This window comes from Mesitornis unicolor, unplaced genomic scaffold (assembly GCF_000695765.1).
Source record: "Mesitornis unicolor isolate BGI_N332 unplaced genomic scaffold, ASM69576v1 scaffold11214, whole genome shotgun sequence".
Taxonomy (NCBI): domain Eukaryota; kingdom Metazoa; phylum Chordata; class Aves; order Mesitornithiformes; family Mesitornithidae; genus Mesitornis; species Mesitornis unicolor.
This window is the reverse complement of record NW_010182086.1, coordinates 97377-120171: the sequence shown is the minus strand read 5'-3', so window position 1 is coordinate 120171 and position 22795 is coordinate 97377. Positions and strand designations below refer to the sequence as shown.

The 22795-nt window shown below is 43.6% G+C and overlaps 2 protein-coding genes across 2 annotated transcripts; both read right to left on the bottom strand.

The window, feature by feature from the left end:
- Positions 1-5303: 5303 nt before the first annotated feature.
- NFKBID (nuclear factor of kappa light polypeptide gene enhancer in B-cells inhibitor, delta) lies at positions 5304-13540 on the bottom strand. Its single transcript, XM_010183659.1, is given in 8 exon segments — positions 5304-5375; positions 5804-5968; positions 9034-9150; positions 9510-9676; positions 10076-10127; positions 12514-12660; positions 13270-13422; positions 13424-13540. Coding segments are annotated over 8 exon segments (990 nt in total).
- Positions 13541-16608: 3068 nt separating this feature from the next.
- On the bottom strand, positions 16609-19417 carry POU2AF1 (POU class 2 associating factor 1; the record flags this gene model as incomplete). Its single annotated transcript, XM_010183655.1, has 4 exons — positions 16609-16920; positions 18344-18615; positions 18706-18748; positions 19292-19417. Coding segments are annotated over 4 exons (753 nt in total), but the record flags the coding sequence as incomplete, so codon positions are not given.
- Positions 19418-22795: the final 3378 nt, after the last annotated feature.

The window sequence follows — 22795 nt, the reverse complement described above, 5'->3', positions numbered from 1 at the left end:
TGTCACTACATTAGTCCTCCTGTCCTGTACAGTCAGGAGCATTTTGTTGTTCTTGTGGTGGTGGTGGTTTGGTTTTGGTTTTTTTCTTGTTTGTTTTAGCTGTTGTTTTTTACAGAAATCCTAAGCTGCCTTACCAAACACATGTCATTAGCCAGCTCTTTTTGATACTAATAAATAATTTGGTACACATTCTGAAGCCTGTTCATTCCTCATGTGCTAAATTGTAGTGCTTTTCTGTGAATGATACAAGATCCTGACCCTGTTCTCACAAACGTGAGGAAGAGAGAATCTTAGCAACCTACACAAGGAGCAATTACTCAGCAATATGAAAGGTCTCACTTACCCTTTCCAGTGAACAAAGTCTCCATGTGTCTCAGCACCCAGCACACGATCCAGAGAGAAAGCTATGCAGCACCCACTCTGAGATGAATCCAGAGTTTCTTAGCCACTGCTTCTGTTCAGGCTGCCGTGACGATATTGTCTAGTGATTCTTGCAGAAAAGGGAAACCACTGTTTTCCATGCAAGCTCAGGGCTTAGCCTGTGGGTCGTGTGCCAGATAGGCCCCTCAGGCCTGCACAGAGGTTGAATCCAGTGCCAAAATTCTTTGGCTGCTGCTCAGTAACAGCTTCCCTGTGAAGGCAGAGTTTCAGCAAGAGGCTGATGTTGTTCAGCAGCCCTTTGTGTAGTTTAGTTTGTTGATACCGGGTTTTCTCCACCTTTCAGCATAATCAACTTAATAGGAGCTAAATGATTTTTTTAAAATAGATAATGGGAAAGTTATCATACCAGAGGATTCTCTGTTTCTTGCATAAACCCAGACCTTTCTAAGACTGTGTCTCACCTCCTTTTAATAGCACTTGGTGTGGCAGTCTGCCAAGCCACCAGTTTCTCAGCTGAGCATCCAGACTGGAAAGAAAGCAGCATCTCTCCATATTAAATCCAACATATATGAAAAAAACCCTAATGCATTATGGACAGGTTGCACATTTATCAGTATATTGTGGCATAGATCAGCACAGCTATCAGTGGTTACACTACATCTCCAAAGAGGACTGCTCTGTGCAAAGACTGTGGTGTGCAGTGGACAGGTTGTGCCCACCATTGAACCTATGGCTGCAGCTTAGGCATGACCTCTTAGTGATAGCATTGTGCCCATGAGCACTGCATCCCATTCTTAATCCTGTTCCTTGGATGTTGCCTGACCCAGGCGAGAAAAAACACCCCTGCTGTGAGGTAAGCTGTCTCTTGAAGGGCTGGTATGGTCTCACCACTGAGCTTCCACACTTGCAGGGCTCACAAGTGGCTGAGGTCTTGACGAGGGAGTATGCAGTGTGTTCTTTAAAACGGAAGATACTTAACAGCTACTGGCCTCATGCTGTGTGTGAGACCAGCTGCTCTGAAATTATCAGCTGCTCTGCTGGAGTCTCTGGACTCTAACAGCTGCCATTAAGTAAGTAGAGCTATCCTTCATCCCTTGCAGTCTCTTCCTATTTCCCTGCTGTTCTTTCACCAGTTGTTTTGCAATCCCCCAAGCCAGGGACTACAAACTTGTTTTAGACATCGTACCCTAATTCCATGTCAATAGCTCCAGGTGACATATGCAGAGCAAGTAAAAGCTTGCTGACTGTTGACACACTGATACCTTGTTGACACAAGCAAAGAAAAAAAAACCCAACAGAGGAAAACTATTCAAAGGTTGATTGTGCATTTTTTGGCTATGAGGAACATATTCTTTCCTCCTTTTATTCCTCCCTCCACCCCATTCTCCCCCCCCTCCCCCACTCACCCCCCAGCAAAGAGGGAGGTTAAAAGAAAGTAGCTTGGTCATATCTTCAACAGAACAGAGCTGGCACAGCACTACTGAAACACTGGCATTTCATCAGTCCCTGCCAGGTGAAGGTCTGGGTGCCTGTATAACTACGTATTTACAGAATCACAGAATCCCAGACCGTCAGGGATTGGAAGGGACCTCCAAAGCTCATCCAGTCCAATCCCCCTGCCGGAGCAGGAACACCCAGATGAGGTTACACAGGAAGGCGTCCAGGCGGGTTTTGAATGTCTGCAGAGAAGGAGACTCCACAACCTCTCTGGGCAGCCTGGGCCAGTGCTCTGTCACCCTCACTGAGAAGAAGTTTCTTCTCAAATTGAAGTGGAACCTCCTGTGTTCCAGTTTGTGTCCGTTACCCCTTGTCCTATCATTGTTTGTCACCGAGAAGAGCCTGGCTCCATCCTCGTGACACTCACCCTTTAAATATTTATAAACATGAATGAGGTCTCCCCTCAGTCTCCTCTTCTGCAAACTAAAGAGACCCAGCTCCCTCAGCCGCTCCTCATAAGGGAGATGCTCCACTCCCTTGATCATCTTTGTAGCCCTACGCTGGACTCTCTCCAGCAGTTCCTGTCCTTCTTGAACTGAGGGGCCCAGAACTGGACACAATATTCCAGATGCGGTCTCACCAGGGCAGAGTAGAGGGGGAGGAGAACCTCTCTCGACCTACAACCACCCCCCTCCTGATACACCCCAGGATGCCATTGGCCTTCTTGGCCACAAGGGCACAGTGCTTACACAAAAGTGAGAATCACCCTGTTCTTACAAAAGCCATGAATAATTCCAGGAGCATCCACAGTTATGGAGAAAATAAAAGGTTCTTATTTTCAGGTTCTCTACCAGTTGCACAGAATATTTGATCAAAAACTTTTCCTTGCCAACCGACTGGCAACTTTTCTATGGTACAGAACATTTGTTTGGTGATAACAAGCCTTTGTTATTAGCAACTTATCCAAAGCCACAGGTAGGAAGAGATAAACTGTGCAAATAAAGGGGTATCACACACTGCCAGTACTGCTAAGGTTATAAAATGTACATTTCCCCTGAGTGAGTCATAAAATTTGAGGCGTTAACTGTGAACTGCAGTACTGCTCAAATCAATGAAATTCTCCCCAGCACAGAAGACTTAACACTCAGGCCACCTTTGAGATTTAAAAGAGATTTTCTTCATACACAGGCCAGGATCTGACTGGCTTGACAAGGAAAGGGAAAGGTGCTTTACATGAATGGAAAGCGGCAGCCTCCAACTGTCTCGTGGATCCAGTCCAAAGACAATATGAATGGCTTGTTGATTGTCACTGGCTTCAGAGCAGGCCTCTGATGTATGAGCTTTGGGATTCTGAACACAGATGTGCCTGTGGAGAGAATGAATCCTTCCTGGGTCAGTCGTGGGATCTTCCTGCTGCAAATCTGATCTATCAGCTCCAAGTAACACAGGCTGCCAGGGTAATGCTTTGAATGAAGCCACATCCATCCTTCCCCAGACTGGAATTTTCCCTGATTATTCTGGAGATGATGATGTTTACAGACTACAAGTCACTGATGGCAACAGAAGGCAGATGGAGTAATAAAGAGATAAGCCACTCTAGAAAACAGCTCATGTATTTTCTCTTCACTTGCTGTAGAAGGACTTCTGTCATCTCGTAGACATTTCTAGATAGCAAAAAGCTTTTTACATTTTTCCTAGTGCATCACACGGTGGTCACAGTTTTAGAGTTTTTATTACTAGAAAGTTCAAGAAACAGGTATTTTATTGACCATTTTGTCTGCCACACAGTACTAACTCACCAATGCAGTTATCACTCAATTCAAGGCTTGTTATAACATCCCTTCAAAGTAAGAAAGCACATGCTTTTGCTGGCCTATGCCCAGATGCATGCAAATTTATGCAAACACATGCAAATACGTCAGCTTTTTTGTCAGCGGATGTTGGCAGGTTTGCAGATATGATGTAGTGAGAAGCAATAGCAAAACAGCAGAGAGGAAGGCTGAGAAAGTTGAGAAAACCTCTGCATTTCTTAAGAGCTTTTGTTCAAGTCTGCTAAACAGTTGTTTAAACAGTCCAGGTCTGTGAGACTGACAAGTGCTTTAGAAAACCCCATCCCATCGAGTTAGTCAGTGGATGATCAAGGAAGTTACTGCAGTGATTTAAGTCACCTGCCCTTCATCTTACTGTTCAGTTCTGTTAGAAAAAATAACCTGTGCAACAGTGAGAAATCAACAAAGTAAAATTCAGGATGTGTACTGAAGATGAGGCACCCTCTGTGAAAGGGTTGTCAAAACATGGCTTTCACTCTCTTCAGGCACCCACCTTCAGTGGAATTGACCCAGCAGAGACACTGTTGCCAGTTGATTGCACAGCAATTCACAAATCATTTCACAGAAAGTATAACAAGAATCTATTAAAACGCCCTCTTAGATAAGAATGGGAATAGGAGAGCACTTACCACATTGCACTCTGACCCTGCTGTGTACAGTCTCGCACAGCTCAAAAGTTTTCTACCCTGTCCATGCCTAAAAGCTGTTGAAGACACAAAGGAGGCCTCTGTCTCCTACACAGGCATTAGCTCAGGTGAAAGTTCAGCTCCTCACTCTGGGGTGCTTCCAGAGCTAGTCTTTGCCATCAGAGCTGGAGACGTGGATTGCATCAGATGGCCCAAGGAGGAATCCTTTCACTGGGAAACACTCAGGAGCCACACAGACCTGCACTGCTGAGACCCTGCCCCATGTACTTGCTCTTATAAGCATCTGCTTTCTTCTCTTGGGGTGGGGTGAGAGACTGTGGCAACGGGCAGCTGCTTCAGCTTTTTTCCACGAAGTGCTAAGAAGTGGAGTAGTTGCAGCTTGCAGGACCCCTCAGCTGGAGCTCTTGAGTTCAGATGTCCGTTCACTTAGGTGAAATACAGCCATGGGTGACTGACTCCTTAGGCTGACTTGACTTCTTCCATCCAGTCTTTTCCTTCCCCCTCAGGTTCCTGCATAGCAGGAACAACGGAGGTAATTGCACATCACAAAGGCTTCAGCATTTCAACCAGCACCTCTGTACAGGATTTAACTAGAGACACAGTTCAAGCACATCTTAAAGCAGTATTTTTCAGCCTTTTATAGTCAAATCTTATGTTCTGTCAACACCATCGGTTTCGGTTGCCACCAAATCAGAGGTTGGCTGTACTTCAAACACTTGTTTTTTTCTGTAACAGCAATTTGCTTTGCTTGCCTCCTTGCTTGCAAGCAACTATTGAGATTTATTAGTATTCTTTGTTAGCAAAATAAAGTTTTCAACCATTTGAAAGCTCATGGTCTGATACCTTACATGCTATTCATGGTCCACAGCCTGAGAAACGCTGTCATCTCACCCTGGTTTGAAGACTCTAGGAGCAGAGATGTGTTGATTAATCATTCTCACGGTTTTTCTAAGAGGCCTTGTGCAATCAGCAAGCTGAAGTTGAAGCCATTCCAGAAATTGCAGACAACCTAGGATCTGGCATTTTGGTGACAGGAAATGAACGTAGATGCAACTTTCCCTTTCTTCAGCAAATGCCTAACCTGCCAAAAAATGGAGACATTCATAATGTATCATCTGAAACTGTGCATGCAGATGGGCAATACATACTTAAACACACTTATACACATGTATATGTGCAACTAAATACACATATAAACATATCAGAGACTACAAAGAGCTCCAGGAGCCTTTCCATACCTGTAGGCATGAGACCTGATCAGCCCTTGAGATTTGCTGCAATTATGAAAGAACTACGTGTTGATACCTCCCCAGATGTGTTTGGAGTACCAGCTAACACCTACTTTGTGCTCCTCGATTGTGGATTCATTGTGCGGGGAACCCTCAAGCCTATACCACTGCAATGTCAGACGCATGTCATATAACTTGTCCTCACTATTCCCCTGGTAAGGACAGGCAGCTGTGGTGTGCACAGACGTGTTAGGAAGCAGCAGCAATGCAGATCATGTACCTGATCTCCAGCTTTTCCAGACGGAGCCATATGGATTGGCTGATCATTGTCTAAGTTTCGGATGCTCGGGTCTGCACCGTGGTCAAGGAGCAACTGGACAATTTCTTTCTGGTTCTTGTCATGAGGCAATGCAGCTGCCATATGCAAAGCTGTGTTGCCATGTGCCTAATGCAGTGGAAGAAAAAGAAGAAGAGGAGGAGAGGAAAAATAAGAGACCTTGACACAACTGAAAGCCAGACCCAACAGTGTATAGGTTATACATGACGCTCAGACTGATCTCGTGGGTTCCACACATCTTTGATTGTACAAGCCCTCTCAGGTTACCAAATTCATGACATTAAAAAGAGATGCTTTGAAAAGTACCAAGCCATCCCGATGCCAGATTTCTCAGTGAATTTGTGTACCACGGACCAAACAAGGCGGCAGGTGGCTTGGCTCTGCAGCAGGAAAAATAAATCATGGCAGGCTCCAGACCTCCCGGTTCCTTCCAAGAGTGCTGAAGGTAGCTCCTGGCTTTATTTTCATTGCTCTGTCATTAAGCAGAGTCTTGAGATCAAGGATCTACTTAACAATACATTGACTCTAGCTATTTCAGTAACAGGATTTGCGCAGAAACGACAGACAAAATTTGTTGTGAGGCCACGGGGGGGCGCAGGACGGAGCATGCTGCAATTTGCTGCAGAAAAGCTCTGGTATCACCAGACCGTGTAGAAATCTGTGCCCCTGCCTAGTCAGGTATGACTAGTAACGGTTTTAAATGAGAAAAACCTAATAAGCAAATGCATAAGCCAAGGTATTTTTAGTCTGCAAGATGTCTCATTTAGACAGCTGTGTATTTTTTCTCTCAGAAACGATCATACATTTATCATGAACTTGGGATGCTTGGACACAAATTGCAACATGTATTACTATTCCAAATGTTAAAAAGAATACATATGATTTTCAGGCCCTATTTACCACTGAGACATAAGGAACATTGAAGCACAAAACAAAATAACCAAATCTTAGCAGCTGTTCTTTTTTTTTTTTACAAGCCCTGAACAAGCAGATCCTTGTCAATTTTATCATCCCATGGAGTCAGGGGATAGTTACAAGCTCTTTATAGGACTTCTCGTTAAACTGGAAACACCTGCATTTGTTTGCTGCATCTCTGTGGCAGGAGCACTTGACAGCTTCCAAATCCAGGCATGGGGCTAAGAAAACAAGGCAACGTGACAATGCCTGATCTTGAAGCCTCCCATTGACTTCAATAGGGCTTATGTGAGACGATTGTTCAGAACACCAATATGCGGGCTCTAGGAATCCTTCAGGTGAAAAGTACCTCAAAGACCTCAATGCTTTTCTGACTGTGAAATCCACAAGGAAGTGGATTTGGAATTAGACAACCACAGCAAGCAGTGAGCAGGCCAGGGAAGCCAAAACACAGACTCCAGCACTCCTGCTTTCTTGTTTTCTCCATACTTGGAAGAGCTAAAAAGCCAGGATGGGTACCCAACAACCTTCCATCATATTTCTCATTGTCCCAGGCAGCTCACCAACAAGACCAAAGACTCCAAGTGATCCTATCACAATAGGAAGCTCTCACAGGATTGATCAAGAGACAACAGCAGACTCCCACAGACAAGCTAGCACCTGCCTAATGGGTCTTAAAAGATACAGAAAGAATGTAGTGAAAAGGCAGCATAAAGTTCTTCACTCTACAAAAAGACAGAAACTCAATGTTATTACCCACATACACAAAGAAAAACATGTTTCCTCCAGTCCAACAGAAATCTGTAGGGGAAGAAATAAAAGAGGTGAAGCTGCCCAAGATCCACTTCCCAAGTGAGCAACTGAGTTGATAGAAAACATTAAATTCATTTGGATGCTTCAGGGAGTACAGGCAAGGCTAAGGGACTGAAACTGTTGAAATTAAAAGCTAATGCACTGACCCTTTCAAAACAAGGAGCCCTGGCCTTGTCCTCCCCTCCCTCTGACCTTTCCTGCTCAAGGGCATCCTTCTGCAGAAGCCCCCAGAATCATCCACTTAGTCATGCAGAGATGGGGCAGCTGGTCAAGAGCCAAAGCTCTGGCTGATGGTGCAGAATGATGTCTCGGCTAAGGCACAGGAATGCCAGGATTTTTTCTTAGGAGGATAGGTGAAGCTGATGCATCTGCAAGATAGTGTCACCACTTGGTATCTGCTCAGAGGTGAAGTGTGGGGCAGCAAGGGGATGGGTGACACAACAGCAGCACTGGGAAGGTTTCTAGTTTGCTTTATACAACCTAGGAATGGCTGTGCCTCCAGAAACCCTGCCCTGAGGAAGCAATGTTAACAAAACCTCAGCTCAGCAAGCAGGGCTGCACAGAGTGCCAAAAGCAGAGCCTCAAGCCCCCAGAGCCAGAGGTGGTCTACTTGTCACAGTGCCTTGGCTCCTGTGTGCTCTGCAAGGACACTGCTTCATTTCAAAAAGCTGGTTTCCCTGTGCTTCCCCTGCCTGGCCATGTCTGGTTCACTCCCTGTAGCACATGTCTGTCTTCTGTTACTGCTCCTTGCAGCTGTTAGGGGTTGGTAGGCCCTGGGAATATTTTGATTCTCCAGGCTCAAACTTGCAGGCAGCCATCACAATAACCAGGTTGTGCCCAGGCACAGAGACAGAAGACTTGTAAATTACACGTAGGGCAGAAAGAGTCACCATCTCCCTTAACTGAACTAGGAGCTTCATCATTCCTATGGATGGCATGTTTGTCAGGAGATATTACTTGATACATGGCTGCCTTAAACTGCTGTGTTTCAGTATTACGTTGCTGCCAACAGCAAACCATTGCATCATTGCAGATCTATTTTCTCAATCTTCAGCCTAACGTAATAAAGTTCATGTTCCTCCTCAAGTAACCGCTTCCCACATCCTTCCTCTTCCCTGGTTATCTTGTGCTCTCGTTCTGTCGGCTTCTGCCTGCTGGGAGAGGGGCCTCTGTTTCATGACACAACTCAGTGTTTAAATCAGGGACTGCTTTCCAGGTGTAGTATCCATTGAGTGGAAAATGCAGTTTCAGACTTAAAAAAAAGTTCAGATTCACAAGCTGTTGCTCTTTCTTTTCTTGTGTGGAAAGAAAATAACTGGCTTTGCAGGACCCCACAGATCCAACGCCTCTGCCTGCACGCAGCCTCCCATCGCAGCACAGCTCTCGGCCATCTCCTCTGCCTGTGGATGTGCACACAAGCCCTGTCCCTGCATGGCCTGACTCACCTTGTTGTTGACAAAGTCCTTGGACTTGAAAGCATTCAGCTCCAAGAAGTATCTGAGGAGGGAGATGTTCCCATCCTGGACTGTATAATGAAGAACTGTCTTGTTGCTTTTCACATCCTATTTAAAAATAGAAAGAAAAAACCAAACAAAGTAAGAAAAGTTCTGCAGAACAACCTGAAGGCATTATATAAACCCATCGGGGAAAAGTCCAGGCCAGCTCTGCAGCTAACGTGGAGCACCTCCTTCTCCTCAGTGGCCCTCTCACTGCCCAGTGTTTGCTTCAGGCTACAAGAAAGTAACTCCAAAAGGCAGCAACTAACTCTGCAACCAGTCACTTGAAAGGGGAACAGGCTTGGTCCTTTGTCAGCAGTTCATTCATTCTCCAGTACCATAGTTTGAGCAGAGCACAAGTGTCAGGGCAAGGGAAAGTTCCCATGCAAACAAACAGCGCACAGATAGCCCAGCTGATCCCTTACCCGACTGTAGATGGAGGCTCCTGTCTGCACCAGGAGGTGAATACAGGACTCCAGGTCTTCGCTCTGGTGCTGAAGATCTTTCTGCTGCTCCTCCGTCAATGTTTGGCAACCCTGCTCCCGGAGCAGGGCATTGTGTGCCAGAACAGCACAGTGGAGTGGGGTATGGCCTACAGAAAGTATGGGAGGAAGATAACAGCAGTCCCAACTAAGATGCTGAGGTAAGGAAAGGAAGTGAGTGCTGACAGGGAGAGCACATGCACCTCTGCCCATGTGTTGTGAAGGCACAAGCCTTTTTCTGGTTTCAAAGGGACCATATTGGCTGTATAGACACTTTATGGGGCACTCCAGTGTGTGCTCAGTTCCAATTGTGCATTCAGTCCCCATTGCATCATCAGCACTATTGAATTCTGTGGCATTTCAGCACACAACAAGGACTCTCCCCCAGGCAGTTTCTGAGGCCACTCTGGCCTCCTAGCACACCATCAAATACCAATGAGAATCAGTCAATGAAACAGCCAATATAGTATTTAATTTTTAAAAATACCACTATAAAATATTTGTTTTACCTTCAAAATCCTTCATTTCTAGGTCAAGAGGGAAACCTTGTGACAGTATAACCTAAAAGCAACAGAGAAATAGAAAATTTTAGTTCAGAAGAATATTGTCCAAGCTAAAAATCAGTCAAAACTAACAAAATATTTAAAAAACCCAAACAAACCAGAATAACCTTCCCACCCCCCCAAAAAAACAATCAGATAATTATAATTTAACTACAAACTAAGCCCTTATTTGACACTAGATTTCAGTGCTATGAATCTATTTCCTAACATGGACTTTCAGTGTTACACAAGAGGATCATGCTCCCTAGTTTCCTAAACCCCACCTAAGTATGGTATCCCATGAGATTCTCAGTTCAGAACAGTAAAATTAAGTCACTTCCTCCAGCTCGAGAGTGCTAGACTCCTTGCTTTCACCCTGGATTAAACAAAGGCACCAATAACACCAATTCAAATTTATTCTGACTTGTTCTTGGCAAGGATACATGAAAATCTCTCTTTGACATGTACAGCCAAACTTTATGACCTAAAAGTTTGCTCACACTGGAAATTCTCAGACCAGATTTATTTACTTTTTCTTTTTAACATGCACACGGACAACAGCGTGACAGGTTAAAACCACACCTTATTGCATTGGCTTCAGCAATGAGGATGCAGAGACTATAAATGGCATGAAATAGTGGTCTGGAGATGAGCATTGCTTGGATTTAGCAGAGCGTAAAAATTTTGAAACTTTTTAACTTAAGAAAATTATAGATTTGAAGTGATGCAGCCAAGTAGCTCCTTGTCTATATTATTACAGATAATGCATCTTTTGCTCTTGATCGAATAAAGCAAGCTGTTCACATTACAGCATCTTAGCTGAGAATTTTTGCAGTGCAGTGACTCATCCAGAACTTTGTCAAGTTAGACAAGGCACGGGACAGGATCCTTCTGCTGAAAGATTATGCAGAACGGTTAGGGTTTGTGCTCTTTTTTCATAACAGCAATATAATATATACCAGATCAAATATTGATAAGTAGTCCTGAGATGCCTGATGATTAGAGATTAGATGTTTAATCTGTTAGAAAAAAAGAATTAAAATAAACAAACAAACCATAAAGCATTTTATGGCTTTACTGCACCAAGAAGCAGGCATCTGTGCATTTTCCCTTTTTATGTCAAGGCAAAAAAACCCAAAACAAACCCAAACCAAAAACCAAACAACTCAAAACAAAATGCACACCACCACAGGGCACTCTGGGAGGCTTTGTTGGAATCATCTGAATGTAAAACACTTTCCCCCACTGAATAATACACCTGTTTTCCAAGGAACCCGTAATGTTACACATTAACTGCCTGCTTGTGACTTAATCCAGGGCATGAGCAGGCAGAGCTAACAAACACTGGAGATGGACTGCCAGCATGCCACGTACCCCCTGGCACTTCCACTGGCACATCCCTCATCCTCAGAGCACCCTGTGCCCTGACCTCAGGTAAACCCAGCAGCAGCCATGCTGCTGCAATGAAACTCTGCCTTGAAGCTGCCTTTCCTCAGTCCTGACATGAATCAAGGAAGGCATGCTTTGTTAATTCTATTTTATGGCCAATAGCTAAGCATTTAAGAGACACATTCCAGTATGCTTATCTCTGCTCTGTAATCCCTTCCAAAAATTCCCACGGCGCCTTTTCTAATGTGCTTATTTGCTCTTCGGGGTTGTTGGAGTCTGGCTTGCACACAACTTAGATGTAGACCCGGACTACGAAAAGATCTGTGAAGCACTAGGGAAGTGAGATCTGGCCATATCAGTCATGAAAGCTCTAGTAGATTCTGGCCATACAGGACTGTCTAGTTTCTCTCATGCCCTGGAAAATCTTCTTGATGGATCTTGGCTTTGCATAAAATCTGAAGAATGTGTCTTATTTTGAAGGCTGTGCCTGTGCTGGCTCCGTCTGCAAGGTCACATCTGCTCTATCTTCAGCTGGCTTGAGTCTGGACACAATTCGTTGCTCCCATCTGGATAACAATAACATCAGGGAGGAGGTTTCACACTCGTATTATTGCTCCCTCTTCTCAAACCCCACAGCTGCCTGTGGCCTCTGGAGAACCTCCTCCAATGCAGGTATCTTTAAAACTCTGAGACCTCAAGCCAGAGCAAGCCCACTTTGCCTGGTCTGCAATCAGCAGATGCAGAGCTATGATCTGCAGAAAGAATTTATTTTCCCCTCACAGATACTCTAAAGCCATTTCCTCTGTAACAGGAAGCTGATGTTAGATACCAGGATAGTCCTAAAACAGAAATAACCTGGGAAGTGGATTCATAACATGATGGAAAAGGAGACTTTGGTCAGTCTTCATTGCTTACTGGTATCTTGCCTTCCAAGACAGTTACTTAGAGATATCAATATCGAGACTTTATTGTAGGTTCATATTGCTAGCAATTAAAACCATAAAAGCTTTTCCTACCTGAAGAACTTGGGCATACCCATATGTTGCAGCAAGATGTAAAGCTGACTGCCCTTTGTTGTCTACAGCATTGACATCTGCTCCTGTCTGGATCAAATCATAGACAATAGCTGGCTGCCTGGCAGTGACAGCCACCAGTAGAGGGGTCTGAAAATAACAGCACAGCAGATAAAATGTAAGTCTAGAAGCAGATGCTATCATAAAACAAGGCATGGGGAAAGGCAGTGTGGGCTGAATGGTACCTAGAATCCCAGGGAGTATGGTGCATAAACCGAAGACAGTTCACAGGCAGATTTTGATTCCCAAATATTAGGACCCATGGCATCACAAGTTGGGGGTATTGTCCAGCTCCTTCTGAACTTCTAGTGTTTTTCAGCCCTAATTTAGATTATGACCCCAGTCCAGCATTTTTAAAACACTTTTTATATCAGGTGCAGCACTCCTAGCGTAAATCTGTTGTTCATGAAACCTTCAGTCCCAGAGACTACTGCCAATGTATGTGTATACGTTATCCTGGACCAGTGCTGTCTTAGATCACTGAGGACCATGGGCTGAAAAGAGAACAAGCTCATTCCCATCCCACCTAATTTTAGGATCCTGCCAGAGGCACCTAAGCAAGGCATATCAGTGCCAAAGGCTTCTTTGGCAGTAACAGAGAGACAGAGCTGGATTTTTCAGGGTGGCAGTTTCTCTCAGTCATTCAAAGCCCATGCCCATCCCAGACACCACTGCTTGCAGCAGAGTGATCCATATTACCTTTCCTCTGTGCTCCTTGGCATCAAGTCTTCGCAGCAATTTCATGCGCTCTGCAGCTGCCAATGTATACGCCCTCATACCTTTAGCTGCATAAATATGTAGAATTCTAAGACAGTAAATAAAGACACTGATCACTGCTTGGCCACAAACCACCCTGGGTGCAAAGAGTTTTACACGGTAGCATAGCCACTTTGGGGGTTTTATACCCAGTGCTCCACAAAACCACACCATAAGCCTCAAAGCGCTTGACCTTGGAGGCACCCACTCCCATGGAAAGGGCTTCATACCTCAGGACTAACTGCAGGTTTCAAGAGCCCTCAACACTGCTGAGCTTTGACATGCTGTCTCCTTTCTACTTCAGCACCTTTTTTCAGTTGAGATTTGCCCTTATGCTGGGAGGTATCCAAGTCCTCCACAAAACCTAGTGCTGAGGGTCCAGCATACCATATCGTATGTGTGTGTCACTTGTTGGGGCAATATGGCCTCATGTGCACTGGTGGCATCTCACCATCTGGGGTAGCAAACAGCCTCTTCTAAATAGTGTATTTGTAAACAGTCTGTTAAGTTCTATTTCTTTACTAAAACTACTGGTGAGAGGGTCCAAGTCCTTGTGCATGAGACAAAGTGTTGTCACAGCTCATAGCAGTTATGGGCTTGCTGTTGACATGGCTCTTAGCAATGGGGAAAACACTTCACTGCTTCGCTTTGTTTACCTGGCTCTGTGGCTGGAACTGGAGAGAATTACACAGGGCTACTCGCCACTTCCATTTCCCCAGGTCCTATTTTCAAGGGTGCTGGGCATGTACAGGTATCTTTGCAATTCCCCTTTGCACAGGAGGAGACCATCCTACAGGCAGTTGTACCAGCCCCTGGGTTTGTTTCACTCCAGACAGCAACATTTGACACTTTAACTCAGAAGGTGGTAAGCAGTCATTTCTCTCCTCGGGTAATTTTGTATCCCAGAGCCACACCTTGCGATTTCAGGAAGCAGAAATACAACTTTATGGCTAATCTGATCTTCAGTCCAGCTCAGCATTAGCTGTGGCTGTAGATCCCCTAGCCATACAGGAGTGTCTAGTTTCTCTCATGCCCAATGCCAATATGCTAATAGAGGATAGTAGTGATTGAACTAACATCTGAACTGCAGGAGTGCTTCTGTGAGTAAGGACTGCTTGAGAAAACAGTGCCTTCAGGCCATACTTGAATCATGGAGTTCCTCCTTAGTCTGCTTTAATGTGCAAAACTAGCAGAAAGTCTCACAGCTGACCTGTGGTTCTACCCTGTACATACACTACTAAACTAATTGATTGCTAAACCAATGCTGGGTTACCCTTTTTGATAGGAAATAAAACACTCTAGGCATATGAAAGTTACTGTAGATCTTTATTGAAAAAGATTTTCTCTTTTTCTAACCAGAACAACCCAGAAAGAAATTCTGAAATAGTTCATTGTTGGTTTATATTCACACACACAATTTACATACATTGGAGTGAAAGAAATTTAAAAGCAATCTTAGCAACCACAAGCTTGGTTCACAACTGCATTACCTCAGTTTTACCTATTGAATGGCCTTGTACTTATAAAACTGGAGTAAGCAGTGGTGAACTAAGCTCCTTCTACTTAATTTCTTTACTGGGTTTTTCTGCAAATGTAAGCCTCTAATTTCAATGCACCTGAACTACTGCTATTTTCAAACAACTTTGTGATCACTTACATGCTTATGTCTTCCAGATTTGTCAATATTAAATAACAAAATATGCTTTGAAAGTCCTTAAGACTTTCAACCTGAGCTTGCAAACCTCACTCAGGCATAAACTGTAAGGTCACTTGAAATACTGCCTGGGTGGCAACTGGATTGCTGGACACCCGGTAATAAACAGTGCAATAAATTATTTTGCAGTTAGTCAAGCAAATAATATAATCACCTAAGGATCCTGGGCTTTAGAAAGCAGAAAAACCCAGAGAAATTGTATTGACCAGCTAAGAGTACCTTGTTTATTGAGAAAACAATAAACAGAGTTAGAAGGGGATATATCTCCTACAAATACGTTTGCCTGTGGCATGGCACTCCCGAGCATCAACAATAATATTTACAGTTGCATCAGAGGAAAAAATAAAGCTACTCATTCTTCAGGGAAGAAAATCAGAAAGCTATAAAGAAAATGTGTGCACCTGTGGGTATGGGAGACTACAGCACAGAGAAACTTTTCATAGCAGTAAGGCACAAGAGAGGTCACTAAGATTCTTTGGCTCAGCACAACATCACCGAGTTCACACTCAAATGCTACAGAACAAAAAAAGTATTGCAGGCTAATAATAACACCACAGATTCCTTGTTAGACTGACGTCCAGATTTTGTAAGACCCTGTATTCTCAATGATCTCCCGATATAGGGCCATGTCTTGCAATCCTGACTCAGGCAAAACTCCCGGTGACTTCAGTGGGACCAGGATCTGTCCATTGGTAGAACATAAAGCATTACCAGCCAGCCACAGATCAGCCCCCCATCTCAAAGGTGAATATTTGTGAGTCCAAAAAAATCCTGCATCTGAAAGACCATGACTCCAAACCACTGTCCCACACCTATATGGCTCTCTTCTAATAGCAGACAAGGCGAGACCTTCAAATTACGCCTTTGTGCAAATTCAAACATTTTGTCTAGGGTAGTTTGTGTTGCTTTCTAAATAAGGACGTCTGACTGCACTGGCATTGAGTTCAGCTGTATTGAATTTCTGTCTTCAGACTAATGCAACCTACATGCACCAGCAGAACAAAGCTACACTTTACATCTTCCTACTTTCCAAAGGAGCAGTTCAATTTAGGAAAGAAAAATGTCACTTTAGACCCTTAGAATGTTTTCTAGTGGCCTAGGTCAGGCAGAGGTTCTTCCGTGGACAGGACAAAGACACAAACGCAAAGCATATACGCTGAGCTCTGGAAAGCAGTCCTATTGAACTAGGTCTTGCCAATGTCTAAAGGCAGGCGTCCCCTCACCAAATGCTACACTTGGCCATGGCTACACTACAGTATGTCAAATTGAGACCCTGAGTGTGTCTGAGAATTAAAGTCACCCTGTGCTGTCGCTGACCACAGGAACTGTGCAGTATCAAAAGCCTGCCTGGGAGAGGTAGCAGGAACTGCAACAGCAGAGAAATCTTGTGCTGGGCCCCAGGACAAAGCAAGTTTCACACAACGCATAAGTCATGGTGTGCTAGAGATAGACACCAAAATCTCAAGTAAAGCTCCCACCCCCCAGCCTGCTTTTCCTCTCTACTCAAAACTCACTGTGGTGCCAGGTGGAGTATTGAGTAGGTGAGGATCAGGCCTCAGATGTGCAACTTAAAGCCCTTCAACAGAGAGAGCATGGTTTAAAACATACGTATCATTGTCTTCATCTTCTAGAAGCAGCTTCTCAATAGGCAGTGTGCCGATGACACGTCTGGCATCCTCCAGCTCCTGGGGGGCTGGTTCAGGAATGGAGATCGGCAAGGGCACAAACTGTGGCCCGGGAAGCGTGGAAGCAGCTGGCTGGTACTGCAAAGTGGAGGCTGGCAGTGCAGAGAGGGGCTGTGCCCATGGAAAGTATGTGAGAGGTGGCTGCTGATCCGTCACCTCCAGCTGAGGCACTACGGCAGGTGGGGTGCTTCGAGGCTGTTAAAATAGAAGAGAAATAAAACAAAATAAAACAATTGGCTAGGTGGGGTGAAGGGAGGACACAAAACAAGTCTCACTTTTAACATCCCATTTCCTGTCTCTCTGGGTAAAGGCCTACACTGAGTGTCAGTTTTCCCACATCGGCTCCCATGAGAGCGGTGGCTGTGGGTGTCCCAGGTGCTTGCTGGCAGTAGCTCACGCTAACTCAAGTTCCCTCTAGCTTTCTGTTCCCACTCCCACCCTCACTGCAAGCCCACGAGACAGTTACAGCCTGTCCTGAAAACTGCCCTCTTTGACGGGTCTCTCTTGCAAGTTGAACGCATGGGTACAACTTTGCTGCCACAAGACCGAAGGCAGCTTATTCTGGCCTCTGTGACAGTGCATCCTGACCAGCCCTGTCAGCCAAGACAGAGCCACACTTGAAACGATAGCCCTTCCTCACCAGTGAAGGCCACAGGATGTGGACAAGGGCCTTTGCTGATTTGGGGAGTCAGTTCAGGCAGCTGAACTGAAATGTTAAAAGCAAAATAAGCTGCTTGAGTTCAGTTGAAACAGAATTCTCTGCCCTTCTCCTCTAAGTAAGAACAAATCATCTTGGGTCAGCCAAACATATTTTGTCCAGCCTGAACCAAATATTCTGATGTTTATGTCCTATTTTGTCCTTGCTCTTCAAACTTCAAATAGCAATTTTTGAGAAATTGGTTGCCAAGTTATTTTTCCTGCTTTACCTGATGGATGTGTTTCCTGGAATCCCATTTACTTTTTTTTTTAATTTTTTCTCCCCCCAAAAAGTTTAGAACAAAATAGTGAAGAATTTCCTGGATACTGCTCAGCTCTCTGGAGGGACTGTGTCCTAAGCACTTATACATACATCAGCACTTACTGACTATGATATGCACCCACTCAGTGAACTACTTTAATTCTACTTCCTCAGGTATTTCCAAATCCAAGCTGAAGAACAGCTCCTCAAGTTGGAAGTGATGACAACAGTAAAAGGTAACATTCCCCATTACTATCTCTGAGCTGCAAACAGCATTCTCCTAGAGTAAATAACTGTTCATAGACTTGAACAAACTCAGGGCAATAGCAATCCTGCTACTGACCTGATGAAAGATGACTCATTTCCCAGGACAATGGCAAAGTGTATATGTTATTAACATGGAAAGTCTGGAGGAGTGCAGAGAGATGGGAAAATGGCAGTGAAGTATGCCGGCTAACAGTGTAGCCACAAATTTTGTCCTGCTCAAACCATATTAGTGCAGACAGAGCCAGTGCTAGAACAAATGTGTGACATGAATGCAAAGACACACAACATTATAGTAATTAAATTAATTATTCTAATTACATCTGTCACGCCCTGTGGCTCTTGCTGGAAGGTGAGGAATTTGCTGTCATTAATACCTAGGTATTTTTGACTTACTGCAAAATTGGTGATCAGCGGTTGAGAAGTGTAGGTCAGAACAGATGAAGGTCCAACCAGTGTGTAACTGGGACACATAGGCTGAACATACATATCTGCTGTGTATGGGCAGCTGACTGCTTCATGGGACACATAGTCAGGGTAAGTAGTCCACTGAGTCAAAGGCTGTAAGGATGTGGGAGAGGGCTGGGAGATCCAGCCAGAACAGAGTGCTCCTTCATCTGTGACAGGCAATGCAGAGGTAGCAATATCCGTATCAATGCAAGGCTGGCCTAAAAAACAGAAGAGGGTTAAAGCCCAGTTCAGCACAGCCTTCCCTGCAGCAGGGCTGACAAACACTTAGAAAGTCAGGGAAACATTACCCATTGGTGAATACGAAGGAAGTGACTGATGGGGTAAAACAACCTAGAAGAGAGAAGAAAAATAGCCAGGGATTAAGACCATAATCACTAAATTCAGTCCCCTCTGAGAGGCATTGAGGGACAGAGGTAGCTATTACCAGCTGATTATCAGCTGCTACTTCAATGTCAGTGCCTGAATGTTCCCACCTGCCTTTACAAAAGGGCCAGGAGAACTGAACCTGGCAGCCAGTACACGTAGCTCTGTTCATAGGCCTGGCTAAACTCCACATGTCTCTGCAGCTCAAGGGATCTCTTTTTGTGCTCTCAAACAGGCTACTTAACTTCCAAGCCATTTTCTGTTCCTAGGAGTTCGATCCTGCCAAGTGCAAAGCACTTATACACTTCCATTAAGTCAATGGTGATTGAAGGTGCTCAGCACCCTAAAGGCAGTAAAGATATATTTAATAGTATCTCCATTTGCCTTCAAAATGCTTTAGAGATGCAAAGATTTCTTTCATTGCCAAAGTATTGCCAGCTGGTGCCAAGACTGGTCAATCATTTAGCTACCGAGGAAGGATTTTCCACTTGTATTTGTTTTTTCTCCTACCGTTGTAGCTGCCGTTGCACTGGCATTATGAATATTTCCCCGTTTCCTTTTCAATAGCTCCTTCACTGGCTCTTTGACACGGACGCCTTGATAGGGGCGAGGCTGTGGCTGCTGTTCTGGAGCAGAAGCTGTGGAGAAGTAAAAAAAAAAAAAAAATTGAAAAGAAAAAAAAAGCAGGTGACATTTATTTTCCTTTCTGGCCATTTGCACATAGCCAAAATCCATACGGCAACCTTCTGGTCTGTGGGCTGTACTAGTCAACGTGGCAGGAGGCTGGACTCAAACATTTTCTTCTTTCAAAAATGTCAAAAGAAAAAGGAGAGGGACCAAAACCAGAGAGAGGCAACGAATAAATGCTAGTTTTCCACAAACAATCTCTAGACTAAACCTTTCATCCTGCTGCCTTCAATGAGCTTTCCATGTGTTAATTGTGATGTTCTATTTTTTTTGTCCTTAATCCCTGAGCCTGAAATTCTGTTTTCTTCAGGCTTCTGACAAAAACAGCATGTTTATTTTATTGCTACTGACTTCACTTGCGTGTATCTGCTTTATGTTGCTACAGTGCCACTGATTTGCAGTACAGCGATTTACAGTCACCTGAAGGACAAATCAAAGCGAGACTATCCAACAGGTGTATATACTGATTGGTTAGTACATATCTAGCCTATGACATAATTTCTGAAAAAAGGATTAGATATTCAAGAGAAATACATTCTATTCTGTACATAGATGTAAACTATAAATGCGACCCAGATTTCCCTCATTTGGAAAGCCATTTAAGTCATCACTAGTTTGACATGCATACCTCATAGCTTTTGAGAACAGGCAGGTATATTTCAGCGCCATCCTGACCAAAGACACATTTCCATTTCAAACAAAGCTTTGCTCTATAGTCTGGCCAGGAGGTTTATAACCTGGTTTATAACTTGAACTGAGACGTGACACAGCTTTATGGGTAGATATTGACAACACATCTCAGAGCTTATACCCATAAACTGGGGTCCATTTTGAAAAGTAAAGCTTATGGGCAGTTAAAAAAGGCCGATCACAAAGCCTTGCAACTAGTGAAAGTAGAGGAAGCACAGTTGTTCATAAGCCGATATTATCAACACATATTTTACATGAAGTATTTGGAGGCAATTGATAGCAGGAAGAAACAGAAGATATCAAAGCTCAGAGAGGCCTGATATTTGAAAAGCCACTGATAGCAGCAGTGGTTCCTTGCCCCTTTTCACTGCACCTTGATTTGTAAATATGTTAAATGATAAGTTTCCATTTCTAAAGATCGCAACTGGCCTTTGGTTTTATGAAGTACAGCTGGACATCCAGCTCAAATCTTTAACTTAAAATCTTATTCCACGCAGGAAGCATTTATTCAAATTTACGTCACAGAACAAGATTGTTTTACTTCCGATCATCTCTCCCAGTTATATGCAACTATATGCATCCTGAGATGTTTGTTACACCTTTCTGCACAGAGATAAACAGAGTTTAAATACAGGCATCATAAGTCAACCTCAAAAATATTTAACAGAATAAACATTGCTGCTTTAATTCGTTTCAAAACCATAAAATACTTCTTTCAACTTTGCTCCACCATTAACTCTTGCTGACTCACTACATACCATTTAATCATGAAATCTTCATTAGCCATTATAAACATTTTGGTTCCAAGCAGCAATACATTTATGCGCTGAACCGTTGTGTTTGTTACCTTTATGCATAGTGGTAAAATACACTGCTTTATAATAGTAGCTAAAGAAAAATTGGTTTTTCAGCCTTTGCCTGATCTACCCTTGCTTTCTCTAGACATTCTTTGTGGGACTTCAAACTGGGTTATGTGCATTTTCATGAATCCTGTGGCTTTGGAAATGCAGTTAAAGAAAATTAAGGTAACTTTAATTCTGCATACAAGCATCCACAATTGCTTTTAATACTTTTTGCATTTTGAATGTAATTGATATTAATTTATCTAAGTGAGAACGATAGGCAGATTTTTAAAGTGCTGTGGTATGAGCTCTAATGAGAACTCTGAAAAGCAGCTGAATACTAGAGAGGAGATCTGAAATAAAAGACCATCACAGAGGTGCTTTCTTGGTCTTAAGAGAGATGTATTTACATTTGGAAATTATTTATTTGTACTTCACTGAAAAGCTCTTTGGAGTCAGACATTGCTGCTGTTGTTTATGCTGCGTGAAAACATCAACTCTGCCAAAGCAAATATAAGCTCTGCTAAAGACTGTCTGAGAGGCAGAACTGTACCACTTGGGTAGTATCTTATCCCCAAGTCATCACACCGATTTCAAAGAGCCTCCCTGCAGAATTAGGGTGGGGAAGGATAGCAGTTTCTGGCTCCAGGTTTGGGGGAAGGGAAAGAAGAAATTTACTGTAAAAGCTGACAAATATACCTATTCAAAGTTTCCGGTGTAAGCAGGGTAGCAAAAAAAAAACAACAACCAAAGTCTGCAGAACATATTTCGGTTCCCCCAAGCTGACCTCCAGAAATAAAAATAATGCTAGCACAGCTGCTTTTCCACTGTACAAGTGTGTATCAGGACTGAGCATTACAGACAAACCAGAGCAAAATGACTATTAGCTTCAGCGTACAATTCCTCATAAAGCAAAAAACCCCCAACATTTAAAAATAAAAGCATTTTGAGAAATAAATTATAATTAAAATATCCTTGTAAAGGAAGTACCTGGATTTAGTTGTCTCCAACTCCTTACACCAGAATTATCTCAATGAACTATGAAGTCTGCCTTGGACTAAGTTTCAATTATATTTTATTTAAGTCATGAGCTGCAAATATACCAAGGTCTACATACCCAAATTCCATTCAAGCAAATAAAAGGAATAGCATCGCGTTTGCTCTAGTGCTCAAGTGCCCACTGTGTTCTAGCTTATCTCATACAGATCGAGGACCACAGAACAGCCATATGCCATTCCTTACTAGGCACTGGATCCTGATTTGCAACTGCTCTCTGAAGTCGGTGCAGTATGAAGAAAGAAGAGAAGGAATCTAATCCAACCAGTAGAAAGCTTCGCAATAGTTTCTGCATGTAAATATATTTTAGCTCATTGCAATGCTTTTGTCAGGCTGCCTTACAAATCCACGGTGTGTGCATATGCTCAAGTTCCTTTCATCAATGTTATCACTTACTTACACTTGTTGAATGTCAATAAAAGCCTAGCGCAAACCTTGGAGACTTCTGATTAATCTTTCAAAATGGCTGGATAACACAACAGCTAATGAAAAGGTACCGAATGCAGCAGTCCCACTAGCTCAAAGCGTGACACGGCAACAGAAGAAAGCCCATAATGATGATTGATTTCAGACTGCTCTGCAACTCATCCTGAAAAAGTGTCCAGACTACACAGACAAGATTGAAGTTTGCCAGCTTCACTGGACCCTGGATAAGGATTTGACAACTCCATTAGTAGTGTTGTTAAGGCCAGCACACTCCTCTCTTGACATTAGCTCTGCTTCTGCCAATTGGTTTGCA